Here is a 19482-nt window from a genome sequence, read left to right as displayed (position 1 = left end):
TAGGTATTTACACTATCACTCTGCTACATTTGTTTACAGATAACTCTGAATTCTTTATAAAAGTATTTATAAATGCATTCACTTTGGATATTTTTATCATTGTACACTATGAAGTTACTTTGGGTAATATTGGAAAGTATTTTGATAATGTTAACCTTAGTGTGCTGTGATTATTATTTTACTTACTGTCATTTAGATTAGAGAAGAAAAAAGATACTCAGATTTAACATATTCTTTTTCTGATTTATGATTGCATGGTTCTTTCTCTGCATTGTATATTTGTTTTATATACTTCATTTATGTGCTACATTTAACAATGGAGTTTAACAAGGATTAATGAGATATTCTTTCTATTTGGTTTTCTTTTAGTAATTCAGTATAGTCACGGTATTTATATAGCTAGGTGTTTTCTGAAGTAATCAATTTCTGTGTCTGTACAGTTGTAGAATGTTGGTGCAGAGTTGGCATTAAATAATCACTAAATGGAAAATACTGTTACGACAGTATTTTGTAACACATTGTTTCTGCCATTTGGCTTGCTTTTAAGTGAGTGATGATATTAGATCATGATAATTGCTTAACTTACCCCATGTTTTCCCATGTGATAGTCGATTAAGTGATGTTCTAAAGAGAAAACGACTGCCAAAACGAGGATCAAGAAGGCCAAAGTATTCACCTCCAAGAGATGATGACAAAGTAGACAATCAAGGTAATTTGTGATGAAACCATGGGGAGGTGTAGGGAAAGGAACTAGCAGCTAAAGACACATACTTTATTTTTGTTGACAGCTTTGAATCACGCCTGAGTTTCCTGAATTCCCAGTGTTCTTAGTTCTTGTAGCTAATTAATCTGTTAAGAGTGGAAGTCTTAAAATTCTGTTGGTTTTCACCATTTACACTAAAATGATTTAATTATTGTTCTCTCCATAGCTAAAAGCCCCACCACTACTCAGTCACCTAAGTCTTCTTTCCTGGCAAGCTTGAATCCAAAAACGTGGGGAAGGTTAAGCGCACAGTCGAACAGCAACAACATTGAACCAGCACGAACTGCAGGAGTTAGTGGTCTTGCCAGGGCCGCCTCAAAGGACACCATCTCCAATAATAGGTGAAGTGGGGGGATTCTGTGTTACTTCTGTTCCTAGATTAGGAAAAGCTTCACATTATTCTAGTCAGTGTACCTATTACATAGAGATCAAAACATGGACACAGGCCTTTAATTTTTGCTTAGAGGTTGCATAGCTCCAGGATGGAGCAGATTCTCAGTTCTTGAGCCCCATGCCTGACTTTTTCTTATATTTTAAAATTTCAACATGTCTAGTTGGGAGTTTTGTATGTTCAAAACCAAGCAAATAGGTTTCCCTTTGAACTTGTTCCTTAGTTTTGTTCTGGAAAAGGGAGAACTGACGTATTTTCTGTACACACACATGCTCTTTTATGATAGCCCTCTTCTACACTTCACAGTGGAACATAAGGATCTTAAAGCAGAGCCCTTTTTTGGAAATGTAAAACTGGCAGTTAAACCATTTCACACCAATTTATGGCTTTAAAAAAATTATTCCTTTAAAATCCTTAAGGATTGTTTTGTTTTGTTTGGCTCTGGGTGTAACATACCAACAGGGATTACTTCCTCTGCAAATAAGAAATTTTTAAAAAGCAAATTCCATTGGGAAAACAAGCTCTTTTTGTTTGGTTGATTGCCTTGATTGGTGGGTGGTTCTGAATTTCAGGTAGTAGAAATAAGCAAATATATTTTTGAAGTTATTAGAATTTATTATTTGGACAGCGAGGTCTCAGTTGTCGTGGCTTATTGTGCACCTAATAGGTGCATGTTTCTGGTCTATCGGAACATAAAGGACAGTGCAGATGTGTCTATACCTTAGAAAACAGTCTTGGAAAATTGCTTTCAAGTGAGCACTTAGGAAACTGTTAGGTTGTAGAGTCCATAGATGTTAAAACTGTGGGGTTTTTTTTTTTTTGGTCTTCATGTAGTGACATGAAATGTATTTTAAGTATTAACTGCATTTCTCTAGGTATATCTTAGCCCATTTTCAAACTGAAACTTAAGTGGTTTAGTACGGAATCTGGATTTACTAGTCTATAAACATAGGCCAGAAAAGGATTTTAAATGTAGCAGCTATCTGCCTTTGACCAGAAGTTATAATTGAAAACTTTTCTTTAATATCTTTTTCCTTCTTGTAGAGAAAAAATTAAAGGTTGGATTAAAGAGCAGGCACATAAATTTGTAGAGCGTTACTTCAGTTCTGAGAACATGGATGGAAGCAACCCTGCATTGAATGTCCTTCAGAGACTTTGTGCTGCGACCGAACAACTCAACCTCCAGGTACTGCGGCCAGTGCACCTGACTGCTTCTCTGGGCTCTTCCATCTGGCTCCTCCTTGCCTTGGTGACTCTGTAGATTTCCCTGGATTTATTTGTCTTAGAGCAACTTTTCTAACCAGACGTGTACCTTTGGCGCTGATGTTTCTTTAACTTGTCTCTTGACTTCCATGCTTCCTTATTTTATCATTAAATGTGCTAGACATCTGGTCTTTGACTTTTCTTTCCCTCACCTCCCATATCTCTTAACAAATGGAGAGATTTCAAAAGTGTCCCTCAGGCACATCTCTCCTCTCAGTCGTCTTCAGCTACAGGTACTAGCACTGAAAAGCCCCTCCTTCACCGCTCTTTACCTGTGCTCTGAGAGTGCTCAAGAGGGCAGAGGTGTCATAAACCTTTTGTGTTTCATCTGATTCTTTTTCCATTTTGATGTACTTTGAGCTCTGTGAGTAGCACATGTTTTCCAAGAAACCGTCTTATTTCATTCAGACTTTAAATGTACTATAAAGCCACACCTGAAACTCTTGTTCTGTCTTTTCATTTTGGTATTATATCTCTGTTCCTCAATTTGCTTTCTCATCCTTTGCCTTTTTTTTCTTGAATACACTACATTGGTTAAATGTAAGGTTGTTGTTTTTTTTTTAATGTCAGAACGGACACTGGTTTTCTGTCATGAGATAATAACATTTTGTGAATGTGTGTGTTTGTAAGGTATTGTTTTTCAAGGATCTACCAAGAATGCACCACATGCCCCTGTACCACCTGATTTCTTTTTTAAAGGTGTTCAAGTATCAGGTTGCTTTGGTGGAAATATGAATTATGTATTTAGTAAGGACTCTTTAAATCAGTGAATACTGTTTTCATCTCTTTCAGGTGGATGGTGGAGCTGAGTGCCTTGTAGAAATCCGTAGCATAGTCTCAGAGTCCGATGTTTCATCGTTTGAAATCCAGCACAGTGGATTTGTGAAGCAGCTGTTGCTTTATTTGACATCTAAAAGTGAAAAGGACGCTGTGAGCAGAGAGATCAGATTAAAGAGATTCCTTCATGTATTTTTTTCTTCTCCAGTAAGTCACCTAATAACCATGCCTGTGTGTCTTATTTTGAGAGTCATTTTGCACTCATGCGGGTATTTTCGTCCCAGGAGTAATTTTAGTAGTTTTTGGTCAAGATATTGAGGTAAAGTTTTAACTTGGCTGTTACGCACAGTTGGATTCCTTGATCTTTTATACATTAGGTGAACAGTAACACAACAAAATGGTGAGGCAAGTGCACTTACTGAAGCAAGTGCCTGTGCTGTGGTTGATGTATCTTGACTCTGTGTTTTTGTGTAAGACAGACCATTAATTGTTTGGGCCTCCCTGGCAGCTTGGGCTTCCCTGATGTCTCAGATGGTAAAGAATCCACCTGCAATGTGGGAGACCTGGGTTCGATCCCTGGGTTGGGAAGATCTCCTGGAGAAGGAAAAGACAACCCGCTCCAGTATTCTGGCCTGGAGAATTCCATGGACTGTATAGTCCATCGGGTCCCAAAGAGTCAGACACGACTGAGCAGCTTTCACTTTCACTCCCTGGTAGCTCAGATGGTAGAGTCTGCCTGCAATGTGGAAGGACCCGGGTTCAATCCCTGGGTCAGGAAGATCCCCTGGAGAAGGATATGGCAACCCACTCCAGTATTCTTGCCCATGGATGGAGGAGCCTGGCGGGCTACAGTCCATGGGGTCACAAAGCATGGGACACTTCTGAGCAACTAACACGACTAACAGTTGTGAATGTATTTGATTCTCAATATCTGTTTTTAAGTATATTGCAGTTTGCAGTATATTTTTTAATAGAAATATGGTAGACATCATGTATCTATAGGCATATGATAGAGTATATGTAAACATTTCTGTTTTGTATGGAAGACACAGATCTAACAATTTCATTGAAGAGTGGTTGATCATTTATAATGTGGATTATAAGACCAGAAGCCACAGAGCAGCTTCACTTTCTTCACCCTCAGTGAGTGAAAGCAAGAGAGTAACCTGGACACTGGTGACTTAACACCATTCTACTTGTTCATAATGGCTTAACGAAGGCGATTCTCTGGATCGACTGTGTAATAGGGCTAAGGACAGCTCTCGTGTGTGTTAGTGAAACTGTCACCATGTCTGGTCATTGTTTGCAGGCATTGCTTACATTATTTTAGCTTGTTCCACTACCTAAAGCAGAATTGATAATTATTTGTGACTCATTAGCTGTATAGTTAATACTGGATATAGTTTTATACCGTGCTTAAAATTATGTACAGTCTGTAATCACTTATTGGAAATTCCTTGGGGCTGGGTGGGTTTCTTGAGTTCTGCCATACAGTATATACACCACTTACTATCTGATAATCCCCAGTGGATTCTGAATAGTACTCCATACACATTAAGTATTTTTGCAACAAAACATATGAATATTCCTAATAAATAAAGGTAAATGAAGACTTCAAATAGCCGTGTATCTGTCTGGGTCAGATTTTGCCACCAAATGAGTAGTGTTTTCAAGCCTTTTGGACTTAGGAATTGAGAATATGGGATTGTGTGCCTATACAAAAAGTGTGTTTATTGAAATAATTTATTTGGAAGCATTGTTCCAGCTAAATCCATCAAAAAAGATACAGTAGAGTAAGTCTTTTGTAAAACTGCATATTAAATATTCTTGTTGAGTGTTCCATTTCGTGAGACCTTACTTAACCTGTTGGTCTGTTTATAACTTTAGCTTCCTGGAGAAGAGCCCATTGAACGGGTAGAACCAGTGGGTAATGCACCTTTGTTGGCATTAGTTCACAAGATGAACAACTGCCTCAGCCAGATGGAACAATTTCCAGTCAAAGTGCATGACTTTCCCAGTGGAAATGGGACAGGAGGCAGGTAAGGATCCTTGCCTAGGTGTGCCCTTGCCACTGGATTTTATACTTCTGTTGAGGTAAAGTGGCAAGAGGTCTGGTGACATCTTGGTCTGCTCAAAGAAGACTCATTATAAGGACTGAGGAGATTAAATATTCTAACGTGTGAATCAAATCACTTTTATTCCTAAAATTATACCCTGTATCTTAAACATGATGTTTTGAAAATATGAAACCAGCTTGTGTTGGCAAGTCACGATAGGCCTAATTTTCCTGAAATTGATGTACTTTAATATATAAAGCTTTTCTTCAAGAAGTTTGTAGTTACAGATAACAAAATGATTACATTCTGTGTAATAATGTGATTTCATAGGTTATCCAAGTGGTTATAACTTTGCGTTTTAATGGGTTTTAATGAATAAATGTTTATTTTTTCCCATAATGTAGTAGCTTTACAGGACTCAAGTATAGAAAGAATCCATTGAATTCCTTGATGTGTTTTTATAGACTGTTACAAGCTTCCTGGAATATTATGGCTAGCAGCCTGGAAAACTTAAAAAATTAGTTTGGTTTTAAAAAACATAGTCTGGTGTGTCTTAAAGATATTTACAGTTTTGACTGAATTAAAACAGTATGCATTATTAAATAATGAAGTGATCAGTGTTGTCTAGGTTTTTTTGTGCTTTGAAACTTAATGTATAGAGTGTATTTAATTTTGATTATTAAACTGTCCTGAAAGATTTTTATGAAATAAAGGGGTACTTTCTAATATATACATGAGAAAACCATAACGTTTTTCATTTTTATCTGAATTTGTGTAAAGTATGTATGTTTGCATATGTATGTATCAATATAATGGAATATTCTTTCCTATACCCCTATTTGCATGCCTTATCAAACCTTGTAGATAGCTGCATTTTAAACTCCTCTGTATCTTACTCTTGCCAGACCTTGTCAGAAATGAGCAATTAAATATCATTACCAGGTCTAGACTGATGTAGCTGTTAAACTGCTTCACTCAAAAGACTGTAGCAAAGTAAAAATGTAAAGGTTAGTTTTTAGCTGAAATCTTTGCAAGCAAAAGATGAGGGTTTATTGTTTGTTTTTAAATAAATAGGACTTAGTCGGTAATGGCAAAATATTGCAGAAATGAGCATGTTCAAATGGTTCAGGAATTTTTATCCTGGGGAAATAATGCATTGTCAGTGGTGAGGTATTTCTGCTCACATAGATTCATGGTGGGACAGAGGTGAAATGTTGATTGAATGTTCTCATATGCATGTGTACACATCCTGTTTTATGATAAGTCTTTTCCAATAACTTGGAATTGCTGGCTGTACTATTTACATAACTGGTAAGTGCTACTTTGTGCCTCAGGAAAATGCAGAGTTTGTATTATCATGCTTTTATTTTAATCAGTGTATGCTGATTTTGAAAATAATAGAATAACTTTTTTTCACAAATTATCTTGAGCTTCTCTCTCAACAGAGGATCACAGGCTTTAAAATTTTTCAACACACATCAGTTAAAATGCCAGTTACAAAGACATCCAGACTGTGCAAATGTGAAGCAGTGGAAGGGTGGACCTGTCAAGATTGACCCCCTGGCTTTGGTGCAGGCTATTGAGAGATACCTTGTAGTTAGAGGTACTTTCTGTATATGTATATTGTGTGTTTACACGTACATTTGGGATGAAATTAACATTAAGGGATATATAAATTATCTCCCTGTTCATTGCTGTCTCTGTCAAAACCTAGCATCAGGAACTTGTGTGCTCATTACTTATTTTATATGTAGTAAGTATATAGAAATAGTAAACTTTTTTAGGGGTTGACTGCTTACTTGGATGACTGGGTGGGTGATGGGTTAATTTATGCTGGTGGAATGTAATAGAAATGACATTTTGTACCTTACAGTTTTCTTAGATCTTTCTGCTTTGTAGATCAAAGTACAATATACATGTTTTTCCAGGAATGATTAGATCAAATGTAATATACATATTTTTCTAGGAGTATGTTAGTTTAACAGATGTATATATAGGTTTTTCTTTGCCACTCAAAATTGCGTGGAATTTAACAGACTTCTTGGGTCCTTAGGGTATGGAAGAGTAAGAGAAGACGACGAAGACAGTGACGATGATGGCTCTGATGAGGAAATAGACGAATCTCTGGTAGGATGCTGTTCCCACCATGTTTTACTGTGTAAAGTTTGGGGCCGATAGCTTAAATGGATTTTGTTTTTGCTCTATTTAGGCCGCTCAGTTCTTAAATTCTGGAAATGTGAGACACAGGCTACAGTTTTACATCGGAGAGCATTTGCTACCGTATAACATGACTGTGTATCAGGCAGTACGGCAGTTCAGTATACAGGCTGAAGATGAACGGGAGTCCACGGATGACGAGAGCAATCCTCTAGGAAGAGCTGGTATTTGGACGAAAACTCATACGATATGGCAAGTCTGAAAATGACTTTGGTTTTTCATCAACAGTGTTCGTGTGTTTGGAATTCCTATTACTGGCTGGCTTGCATAAGGAGAGAATGGACTCTAAATTCTATGGTTTGTTATTGAGAGCCACTTTTAGCGTTCCATCTTGTGTGTGTGTGTGTGTGTGTGTGTGTATGTTAGCTTCCTCATTAAATCTACATGAAAATGTGTTTGGGCAATAACTTGTATCTACTTTTCTAGTAGCTTCAAGTCTTTAAATAAGTCAAAAAAGAACATAAGATGATGTTCCTGTAGGTAGTAGGAAGTTTGGCACCTTTGATCCCTTAGAGGCATTTGGGTGCAGTTTCCTACGTTGTTGATGAATGTCTGCATACTTATTGAAAGAGAGTGATTCTTCCCAGAACCAGCTCTTGGAGTTGACCCCTCCTAGGATGGTGGTCTCTGGGGGTCTTTTCTAGGAAGCAGTCCCACTGACATTTCTCCAAATCCACAACTAGGGAGAGAGTGGCTAGATCTCAGAGAGTTGTTCTGGTAACTGGTATCTGTGGCTTGCACTTTGGCCTTGAAGAATAATTTGCAATTTTAAAATCTACTTTGGTTTTTATACTCTATTACTTTAGGTACAAACCTGTACGAGAGGATGAAGAAAGTAATAAAGATTGTGTTGGTGGTAAAAGAGGAAGAGCCCAGACAGCTCCAACAAAAACTTCCCCTAGAAATGCAAAAAAGCATGATGAGCTGTGGAATGGTGAGTGATGCCAATGGGGCAGTGGATTGCCATTGCCATGGGGCAGGCAGTAGGCTTCCTGCTCTCAGGGTTTTGACAGTGTTTTATATCTAGTATAACAGCTTTACATACAAAGATATAAATTACTATAAACACTTGGTTGCTTTAAATTGAACCCTATGAAACCTTATCTTCAGAGAATATTGGGGAAACTTTTGCATGAAATCAAAAGCAAATTTCATTAGTAGAACCTAGTTACTAAAGAAGAGACTGGTCATTGGCAGGATGTCCCTTAGCTTTTATTGTTATTCGTTATAATAGTATGACTACCGAAAGTAGTTGACACCTCCCAGTTGACTTACCTTCCTTTGTAGTACTTCCTTCTAGTCTGATTTTGCTCATTTCCCGCCCTTCTATTTTAATATGATGGTAACCATGCCTTACTGATAGGCTGCTTTCCTGGGGAACCACTCCCTAGCAGGGATTTCCAGTCACTGGTGATGTTGAAATTCCCTGGTCCACAGAAATAAGTGATCATAGCAATTTTGTTTTTCATAGAACTAAGTTTTTTTCAACACAAGGTCTTTATTTTGAGATATTTGTCTCTGTGTTTTCGATATTAAAAAGTTGCCCTTTTATGCAGTGATCATGTTGTACTTTTTAATTTCTTTGCTTGGTAAAAGTAAATGATAACAGCTCAATCTTTTTTTTTAATTGCTTTTACTTTGTGAGATCTAACAGCAAAGGAATCTCAGATCCTACTTGAAACTCTCTCATTTTGTCATGTCCTTATAAGTTGCTAGTGTTTTTCTGTTTTATATGGTCATTTTAAACTGGATATTAAAAAATCCAGGAAATATCTATAACTGTGAACTTAAATATTTTGTCTTTACTCCTCCATGGCCATTTTCTTGTTAACTGTTTTTCTGGTGTAAAGGGGAAATGCAAAGGAGTCAGTTTTTCTCCTCTACAGTGTATCTGTATGGGAGGAAGAGTGAAATTTTCCTAAGCCTGGATGATTTATCTATAAGATAAGGAGGAAGAAATGTTTAAGCTATCAGTACTTACTAATAAGATACTAAGCGTTAAACCTTAATCACTTGTGATCACTGTTTTAGGCACAGTGAGATGATGCTGGCTCCATTAGCTACACCTTTCTAACTTTGATCAGCACTTAACTTTGAACTCTTGCCCTCTAGATGGAGTGTGCCCGTCCGTATCAAATCCTTTAGAAGTTTACCTCATACCCACAGCACCCGAAAATATAACTTTTGAAGACCCGTCATTAGATGTGATTCTTCTTTTAAGAGTTTTACACGCTGTCAGTAGATACTGGTATTACTTGTATGATGTGAGTAATGCTGCCTACTTTTGAAGTTTTCCTGTTGTATTGTCATAACACGTTATCATAGTTTCTGTCTAGTGGTTGATCAATTTCCTGTTGTACTAGAAAGAAAACCAGTGATTCAGCCAAATAGCAGGAACCCCAGCCCAGTGACCTGCAGTGTACGTGTCAGTGGGAGCTTCTTCCTCCCTCTCCCTCCCTGCCCCCACCCTGTGTTCTTGGATTAGTTCTCTTGGCAGACTCATAAACCATTCTCTAGCTGTAATTTGTCAAATCAAGCAACAAAGTGAAAATTGAACATTAATTTATTGTAATTAAATCTTTAGGTACGTTTAGCTTAAAGTCCATTTATTCAAGGTGTATATGAGGTCAGGCAAAAGTTGAATGCTGTCTTCAATACATAAAAATAATGGAGGGAAGAATGAAGGGGAGTTGGCCTTGCTTGAAACATCAGCTGGTGTGTCCATGGCTGAGCTAGTGCCAGTGGCCTGTGGGGGTTGGGCTGCTTCAGCTATGCATTGTAAAAATTGTCGTTTGGGTTGGGACATACCAACGAGAAGCTATGTGTTAGAAGCCAGCAGGGGAAATCTAAGCACTCTGTGTATGTATTTGGGGATAAAGGAGAAGATGGGAAACATAATCCTCATGTTTTACTACATAGTAGGCTTTTTTTTTTTTTTTTTTTTTTACAGAATGCAATGTGCAAGGAGATTATCCCAACTAGCGAATTTATTAACAGTAAGTTGACAGCAAAAGCAAATAGGCAGCTTCAAGATCCTTTAGTAATCATGACAGGAAACATCCCAACATGGCTCACTGAACTAGGAAAAACCTGGTAAGACAATCACTCCTGTCCTGGTGGGCTTGAAAGTGTTACCATTTGTGTTGGTCTCCACTTATTTTGTTACAAAAGCATAGTCTTCAGTTGAGCCTATTTAATGGTGTCGCTTTAGTGGCCAAACAGACAGGGTGAACTGGAGCCAGTCCTGGGTCTACTTGATCGTGTCTTTATATGTGAAATAGGAAAGAACAGGAGGATATTTGACCGAAGAGTTTGAACCATCTTCCATCATAAAACTGGAAACCAAGGGTGGAGTTGGTTGATTTTCCAAGCCTGTTTGGGTCCAGACCTACATTCTCAGAGACAATAGTACTGCACTGGTGAATACAGTAACCACAGCCACATGTGGCTGTATTTACTGAAAGAAAATTGAGTTTTCTAGTCACACTATCCATATCCTTACCTGGATTCCCATATTGGGCGGGATGGATACTGAATGTTTAGATCATCATAAGAAATGCTCTTGGCAGCTCTGTGTCAATATCTTCCAAAATCATATATCAGGAGGTAGCAAGGCCTATGTTACTGCAGCGTTCATTTTTTAAAAACCACCAGCTGCCTTTTGGCAGTTTTGAGTGACTTGACAAATGCCAAAACTAAGAGGAAAATCATGAGCTTAGTAAAACCATTACTTGTGTGTGTATGGTGGAATGGAGTGGGCTGGCAACCTGGTGAAGTGGTGATTATATTTTAAAATTTAGCCTTCCCTAATCATGTTATACATACTTACTAAGAGACTGGTGGGTAGATTAAAGATGATCTTGGATGGACTTGATCTTAGTGGTTGAATTTCAGATTTCATAGTGAATGGCTGCTGAATACATTATTACTAAATCACTTAGAAAGTTCATGGCAAGAATTATGAAAATTATTCAAAATTATTTTGAGTAGACCATTTTTATTGATTACATTGTAATTATTAATCTGTATCATATCAAAAGTTTCTAAGATAGAATTTTTAAGTGGTTTCTGATTCTAATTCAGTTAATACATTTATATCGCATCTTTTTACAGCCCATTTTTCTTCCCTTTTGATACCCGGCAAATGCTTTTCTATGTAACTGCATTTGATCGGGACCGAGCAATGCAAAGATTACTTGATACCAACCCAGAGATCAACCAGTCTGATTCTCAAGATAGCAGAGTTGCACCTAGATTGGACAGGAAAAAAGTAAGTTTCTCCTATAAGTATTTAAAGTTAAGTCATACTGAGCTTTTCAAAATAGTGGGAAAACTACACATGTGATGCATCTAATTCTCCCTGTTGGTTTAGAGACTTCACTTCAGTTCAGTCGCTCAGTCATGTTCGACTATTTGCAACACCATGGACTGCAGTACCCCAGGCTTCCCTGTCATGTCACCAGTTCCCAGAACTTTCTCAAACTCATGTCCATTGAGTCAGTGATGCCATCCAGCCATCTCGTTCTCTGTCGTCCCCTTCCCCTCCTGCCTTCAGTCTTTCCCAGCATCAGGATCTTTTCCAGTGAGTCAGTTCTTTGCATCAGGTAGCCAAAGTATTGGAGTTTCAGCTTCATCATCAGTCCTTCCAATGAATATTCAGGACTGATTTCCTTTAGGATGGACTGGTTGGGTCTTCTTGCAGTCCAAGGGACTCTCAAGAGTCTTCTCTAGCACCACAGTTCAAAAGCATCAATTCTTCGGCACTCAGCTTTCTTTACAGTCCAACTCTCACATCCATACACGACTACTGGAAAAACCATAGCCTTGACTAGACGGACCTTTGTTGGCAAAGTAATGTCTCTGCTTTTTAATATGCTATCTAGGTTGGTCATAACTTTTCTTTCAAGAGCAAGCGTCTTTTAATTTCATGGCTGCAGTCACCACCTTCAGTGATTTTGGAGCCCAAAAAAATAAGTCTGTCACTGTTTCCATATCTATTTGCCGTGAAGTGATGGGACAGGATGTCATGATCTTAGTTCTCTGAACACTGAGTTTTAGGCCAGCTTTTTCACTCTCCTCTTTCACTTTCGTCAAGAGGCTCTTTAGGTCTTCTTCGCTTTCTGCCATAAGGGTGGTGTCATCTGCATATCTGAGGTTATTGATATTTCTCCCAGCAATCTTGATTCCAGCTTGTGCTTCATCCAGCCCAGCATTTCTCATGATGTACTCTGCATACAGTTGAATAAGCAAGGTAACAATATACAGCCTTGATGTACACTTTTCTCATTTGGAACCAGTCTGTTGTTCCATGTCCAGTTCTAACTGTTGCTTCTTGACCTCCATACAGATTTCTCTGGAGGCAGGTCAGGTGGTCGGGTATTCCCATCTCTTGAAGCATTTTCCACAGTTTGTTGTGATCCACACAGTCAAAGGCTTTGGCATAGTCAATAAAGCAGAAATAGATGTTTTTCCGGAACTCTCTTGCTTTGTCAGTGATCCAACAGATGTTGTTAATTTGATCTCTGTTGCCTCTGCCTTTTCTAAATTCAGCTTGAACATCTAGAAGTTCATGGTTCACGAACTGTTGAAGCCTGTCTTGGAGAATTTTGAGGATTACTTTGCTAGCATGTGAGACGCGTGCACTTGTGCGGTAGTTTGAGCATTCTTTGGCATTGCCTTTCTTTGGGATTGTGATGAAAACTGACCTTTTCCAGTCCCATGACCACTGCTGAGTTTTCCAGATTTGCTGGCATATTGAGTGCAGCACTTTCACAGCATCATCTCTTAGGATTTGAAATAGCTCAACTGGAATTCCGTTGCCTCCACTAGTTTTGTTCGTAGTGATGCTTCCTAAGGCCCGCTTGACTTCGCATTCCAGGATGTCTGACTCTAGGTGACTGATCACACCATCGTGGTTATCTGGGTCATGAAGATCTTTTTTGTATAGTTCTTCTGTGTATTCTTGCCACCTCTTCTTAATATCTTCTGCTTCTGTTAGGTCCATACCATTTCTGTCCTTTATTGTGCCCATCTTTGCATGAAATGTTCCCTTGGTATCTCTAATTTTCTTGAAGAGATCTCTAGTCTTTCCCATTCTGTTGTTTTCCTCTATTTCTTTGCATTGATCACTGAGGAAGGCTTTCTTATCTCTCCTTGCTATTCTTTGGAACTCTGCATTCAAATGGGTATATCTTTCCTTTTCTCCTTTGCCTTTCGCATCTTTTCTTTTCTCACCTATTTGTAAGGCCTCCACAGACAGCCATTTTGCCTTTTTGTCATTTCTTTTTCTTGGGGATGGTCTTGATCACTGCCTCCTATACAAGGCTGTGAACCTCTGACATAGTTCTTTAGGCACTCCATCTATCAGATCCAATCCCTTCAATCTATTTGTCACTTCCACTGTATAATAGTAAGGGATTTGATTTAGGTCATACCTGAATGGTCTAATGGTTTTCCCTACCTTCTTCAATTTAAGTCTAAATTTGGTAATAAGGAGTTCATGATCTTAGCCATAGTCAGTTCCATAGTCAGTTCCCAGTCTTGTTTTTGCTGACTGTATAGAGCTTCTCCGTCTTTGGCTGCAAAGAATGTAATCAGTCTGATTTCGGTATTGACCATCTGGTGATGTACATGTGTAGAATCGTCTCTTGTGTTGCTGGAAGAGGGTGTTTATTATGACCAGTGTGTTCTCTTGGCAAAACGCTGTTAGCCTTTGCCCTCCTTCGTTGTGTACTCCAAGGCCAAACTTGCCTGTTATTTCAGTATCTCTTGACTTCCTACTTTTGTATTCCAGTCCCCTATAATGAAAAGGACATCTTTTTTGAGTGTTAGTTCTAGAAGGTCTTGTAGATCTTCATAGAACCATTCAACTTCAGCTTCCTCAGTACTGCTGGTTGGGGCATAGACATGGATTACCATGATATTGAATGGTTTGCCTTGGAAACGAATAGAGATCATTCTGTTGTTTTTGCGATTACATCCAAGTACTGCATTTCGCACTCTTTTGTTGACTGTGATGGCTACTCCATTTATTCTAAGGGATTCTTGCCCACAGTAGATATAATGGTCTTCTGAGTTAAATTCAGCCGTTCCAATGCATTTTAGTTTGCTGATTCCTAAAATGTCAATGTTCACTCCTGCCATCTCCTGTTTGACCACTTCCAATTTGCCTTGATTCATGGATCTAACGTGGACCTTGATTCATGGACCTACCTTAGTCATAGTCTTCGGTTTTCTTCTTATGCAAATGTGTTCTCCGTATTTTCCTGTCAATCGCTTCGAATCTCTTGGGATTCTTCTTTACTCCAGTAAGAGTCCTCTCCCATCCTCAGTTTCTATAATGATTTTTATGATTGTTTTTCCTCTTTTAGTCTCCATAACTCTTGTGTGAAGGAAGAATCTTGTGTTCTTTCATTGAGATTTCCTTTTCTTTCTAAATTACGAACTCTATCTCCCTTTTACAACTGATGCCTTTATGCTATAGGTAGAATTAATCAAATCCACATCATTCCCTTGACGAATCAGTTCAATTAGAAGAGATACACCACATCCCTGATGTAGTTCATGTCTCTAAGCCAGTCAGCCCTTGTGTTGCTGACTTCATTTTTTTGTGCTTCTAATCCTGGCCTCATATTGATAGCTCTAAACCACACAGCCGTGGGCTGTTTCCATCGAAGACCTGTCCTGCACTTTCCACACTGCCCTGCCTTTTACTCGGGACTTCTGCATTCATCTGTGTCTTTCTTGCTGAGGAGTCTTATTCAAGTCTGTCTTCCTAATAAAAACTTCTGTCTCCAGAAGTCTCATAAAAGCCGTTAGTAATGGCATGAAACGGGGGAGTGGGAGGAATGAGACGTGAAACAGAAAAACATTTTTCTTAAATCATGTCTTTATTCATATCGTTTATCATTCTGAAACACAAAGCATTGGTAGAATTTGGGAATCTATCAGTATCTTTCTTGGTGTCATGAATCTCCTCAGTAGATGTTTGCAATGGTGCTTGTAGGATCTCTGCAGGTCAGAGCCAGTAGGTCTGCAGCTCACCTATCACCTGCATGGATACTTCTCCATCGTCTCTAAATATACCCATCGAGACTTGGTGGAGCCACAGCCCTGAATTCCATTGATGTTTGAGAAGGTTACAGAGATCCTTCCTTTACCGACTTGAATTTTCTGAATGTCCCATGGGCTCAAGATAGTAATTACACTCACATCTAGCTTTTCTTCACGATAGCAGGATGTTGTTGATGTTTGTAGCACTGCAGCTGTATCTTAAACATTTTCTGAGGTGTGCTTTTTTAAAGAAATAATATTTAACATTTGAATTGATCCCCCCCCCGAGAGAAATGCCACGTATTTATTAAAATCTTCTCACATTTGTACTTGTTTTGCAGCGTACTGTGAACAGAGAAGAGCTGCTGAAACAAGCAGAGTCTGTGATGCAGGATCTTGGCAGCTCACGGGCCATGTTAGAAATCCAGTATGAAAATGAGGTGAGCTGAGGAGGCTGTTGACTTGTGCTCGTTACAGGATGGCACTGGAGTTGCTTGGTCCAGTGAAATTCTAAAAGACGATTGGGAGATTTATCTCAGAACCTGAGATTTAGTCTGTTTTCCCTTCAGTGATTTGTTCCAAGTTCTCCATTTTTTGAGGTTACATTGTATAATGAAAGACAGTGGTTTTTTTTCCTGGCATAAAAGCAAGTGTTTGTTTAGGTTGATAAAGTGAAAGGTTTTAAATATAACTTTCAAAATCTTCCAACTGCTGTTTACTGAGCTACAACTCATATATAATAAATTTACACTTTTGTCATTAAGTTACACAGTTCTGAAAGTTGACAGATGTATGCAGTCTATAACCACTACCACATCAAGATAAAGAATAAAATCCCATCACCACAAAAAGTTCTTTTTGACCATTTTACAGTCAGTCCCCAGCTGTTATTCTTTGTTATCCTTGACTTTGTTTCCTGTGACCTTGATAAACTTAATTATTGGTTCTAGAAATTTCTAAATTGATCATTTGGGAGGGTTGTAGACACAGGGCTTGGGCAACTTTTCTATTAAGAGCAAGAAAATAAACATTTCAGGCTTTGTGGGCCCTTGGATCTTCATCAGAACATCTCAGCTCTGCCTTGGTAGCCTGAACATGGCCCTGCACAATGCAGACACGAAATGAGTGTGGCCGTATGTCAGTGAAACTTTATTTGTAGTCACTGAAATTTGAAATCATGTAATTTTTACACATTATGAGATATTATTAAAGAATTTTTAATACTGTAAACTCTTTCTTAGCTTACAGACTGTACAAAGCAGGCAGTAGCCCTGAGCTGTAGTTAACTGATCCACATTGGAGACAGTGAGGTCATCAATGAAAAAAGACAACTTTTCTTTCTAACCTTTGTCTTTTGTTTCTTTTGAGATGTTTTTAAATAGCCAGGCCAGTGCACCAGAGGCTCAAATAATGATTTTCTGTGTACTTCGACCCGGAAGTATTGAGTTTCCTGGGGATGCTTTCCTTCCTCTTTCCCTTAATTTTTTTTTTCTTAGGACAAAACTTAAGGTTTTAGATTTCTAAAACTCATGAACATAACATACAATGTTCCATTATACTGATTGCTGGCTGACTCAGTTGCTCCATCGTGTCCAACTCTCTGCACCCCCACAGGCTGTAATCTGCCAGGCTGAAGAGATACAGTTCTTATGTGTTTACAAGCCCAGATTTCTTATTTATAAAACTTTAAAATCTTTGCTCTAGTCAGCTTGGTCTGCTTGGTTATTTAAACATGCTTTGTCTACTTTTTTTAACTCCATATTTTCCTCTCACCAGGCATGAATGTCCTTTCTCTCTCATCCTTAATGCCTCTCTTCAGGTTGCATCTTACATGAGTCCTAAACAAGTTCAGAATAGCATCACACTGATTATTCCAGGGGACAGGATTGAATTACAGATAGATCATAATTTTATGATTTTCATTAATGAGTCTCACCTGATGACTCTGGAAACAAAGAGTCTGTGAGCCAGCTTAGTTGGGGAAGAGGAGTTGGAAGGGGTGCTGGCTTCATATGTGCCCAGGACCTCAGGTTATAAGCCAAATTCAACCGTTTAAGTCAGCTGGTGGCTGTTAGGAAGTCTTTTTCACTAGCTCTAGAAGAAGCTTGATCCAGAATGGCAGAACAAAATGGGCTCCATTATCAAATAGAGATGACTGGTAAGCCAGGGAGGAACTAAGCCAGTCTGTGGGCTCAGCAGACCACCGAGGCCCAGGGTTTGGAGCTACAGATGACCCAGCCACCCCGACAGTGAAAGGTTAGGAGCCTGGACTGGCAAGTTTGGTGCTGCCACTTACTGACTATATGAAGTTGGGCAAGTTATGTAAACTCCCCAGTGATAACGCAGCAAAGGGCACAATAAATGTACCTACCCCATGGTGTTGTTAAAATGATTCAGTTCAGTCACTCAGTCGTGACCGTCTCTTTGCGACCCCATGAATCGCAGCAAGCCAGGCCTCCCTGTCCATCACCAACTCCCAGAGTTTACCCAAACCCATGTCCATCGAGTCAGTGATGCCATCCAACCATCTCATCCTCTGTCGTCCCCTTCTCCTCCTGCCCCCAATCCTTCCCAGCATTAGGGTCTTTTCCAATGAGTCAACTCCTCGCATGAGGTGGCCAAAGTATTGGAGTTTCAGCTTCAACATCATTCCTTCCAATGAACACCCAGGACTGATCCCCTTTATGAACTAAAATATAAAAAGCACAACATTATCTGTCACATGGTATTAATATATGTTAGTATGTAAGCTTTAATTTTGGAAAGAAAAAGACTTTCAAAGTTTCAGATAAGAGAGTTGTCAAAACTTTTTTTTTTTTTTCAATGTTTGCTTTTAGACCTTGATGTTTTTCCTGCCTGTTGGAGAGGAAGACATTTTCCTCTACCCTTCTAGGTTCTTCTGGCTGGTGTAAGAAATTGGCATGGGACAGATTACAGGAAAAAATGAAACATACTCGTAACTCATCAAAATGGTCAAAGCTCTCATCTTAAATACCACCTTCAGCCCAAAGACAAAAGAGGATGTGGGGGTAGTGGTTTCAGACTTCAAAGGAGAGGAAGGCAATTCACGTGGAGCAGATGTTTAGTAAACAAATATTTGCTGGGCCAGGCAGGGACAGTGGGACCCAAGAGTGGACTCTGCTTTCAAGGCTCTGTCCCCCGCTGCACAACCCCTCCAACTGTCCCTGGCTGTCTCTGGCCTGTATTCTTTGCAGATGCCACTGGTGATAGCTCTGTTCTGGGAACAGGCCCTTTGTCCAATTCTTCTAGACAGTTAGAGAGTGAGTCAAAGTTTCTTCCTTTGTCTTTTGGGTCTTGATTGTTTTCTGCTGTAAGTGATCCACATGCCAAAGAAACATTTTGAGATTGGCAAGTTTTGTACCTCCACATTACTTTAAAAACTGATGAAGCAAAACCAGAATATGCTTTTTTTTTTTGAAGGAAGGGCTGGGTAGGATGAACATCCCTGAAAAGGTCAGGTTGGTCTGCAGGGTTGCTGGTCACCTAGTGTAGGGTGACTTTCCAGAGCAGCTGTGCCCTGGTCCTTCCTCCCTCACAGAGACTTGCAAAGATGAAGGCGGATGCAGTGATTCCTATGTCATTTAATATTTTAAGTTGAGTCTGTTTTACTCTTAGAAATAACAATATTGGGATGAAGAAAATAGGCTGCTTTGATCTGTAATTTCTGTTTGCTGCTGCTGCTGCGTCGCTTCAATTGTGTCCGACTCTGTGCGATCACAGAGACGACAGCCCACCAGGCTCCCCTGTCTCTGGGATCCTCCAGGCAAGAACACTGTTTAGCCTGGGGTAATTACGCTGAAAGGAGATAGGGATAACTGCTTTAAAGCACCATCTGGTGGACGTCAGGTGTTACTGCAGTTTTTTTTCTGTGCCTTCTTTTCCCACCTTTCTCCAGAACTAACAATTGAGTGGAGAACAAAAGACACAAAGTCCTTACTGTC

The 19482-nt window shown here is 39.1% G+C and overlaps 1 protein-coding gene across 50 annotated transcripts in view; it reads left to right on the top strand.

The window, feature by feature from the left end:
- TRIP12 (thyroid hormone receptor interactor 12) overlaps window positions 1–19482 on the top strand; it is a 147609-nt gene that overhangs the window by 117308 nt on the left and 10819 nt on the right. For 26 of the 50 annotated variants that reach the window (XM_081585463.1, XM_081585451.1, XM_081585449.1 and 23 more), the window contains 13 exons: window positions 609–709; window positions 930–1104; window positions 2199–2340; window positions 3210–3401; window positions 5082–5233; window positions 6682–6854; window positions 7305–7378; window positions 7461–7660; window positions 8275–8402; window positions 9581–9732; window positions 10419–10561; window positions 11582–11738; window positions 15862–15960. In XM_081585463.1, coding sequence (XP_081441589.1) covers window positions 609–709; window positions 930–1104; window positions 2199–2340; window positions 3210–3401; window positions 5082–5233; window positions 6682–6854; window positions 7305–7378; window positions 7461–7660; window positions 8275–8402; window positions 9581–9732; window positions 10419–10561; window positions 11582–11738; window positions 15862–15960 — 1888 coding nt within the window. The remainder of the gene's footprint in view (window positions 1–608; window positions 710–929; window positions 1105–2198; window positions 2341–3209; window positions 3402–5081; window positions 5234–6681; window positions 6855–7304; window positions 7379–7460; window positions 7661–8274; window positions 8403–9580; window positions 9733–10418; window positions 10562–11581; window positions 11739–15861; window positions 15961–19482) is intronic. The other 24 variants (XM_081585429.1, XM_081585468.1, XM_081585455.1 and 21 more) reach the window with 1 other exon arrangement.

This window comes from Giraffa tippelskirchi, chromosome 3 (genome assembly GCF_054371585.1).
Source record: "Giraffa tippelskirchi isolate mGirTip1 chromosome 3, T2T-mGirTip1v1.2.pri, whole genome shotgun sequence".
Lineage (NCBI taxonomy): Eukaryota > Metazoa > Chordata > Mammalia > Artiodactyla > Giraffidae > Giraffa > Giraffa tippelskirchi.
Note: the sequence above shows the minus strand (reverse complement) of the source record. Positions and strands in the feature narration are given on the sequence as shown.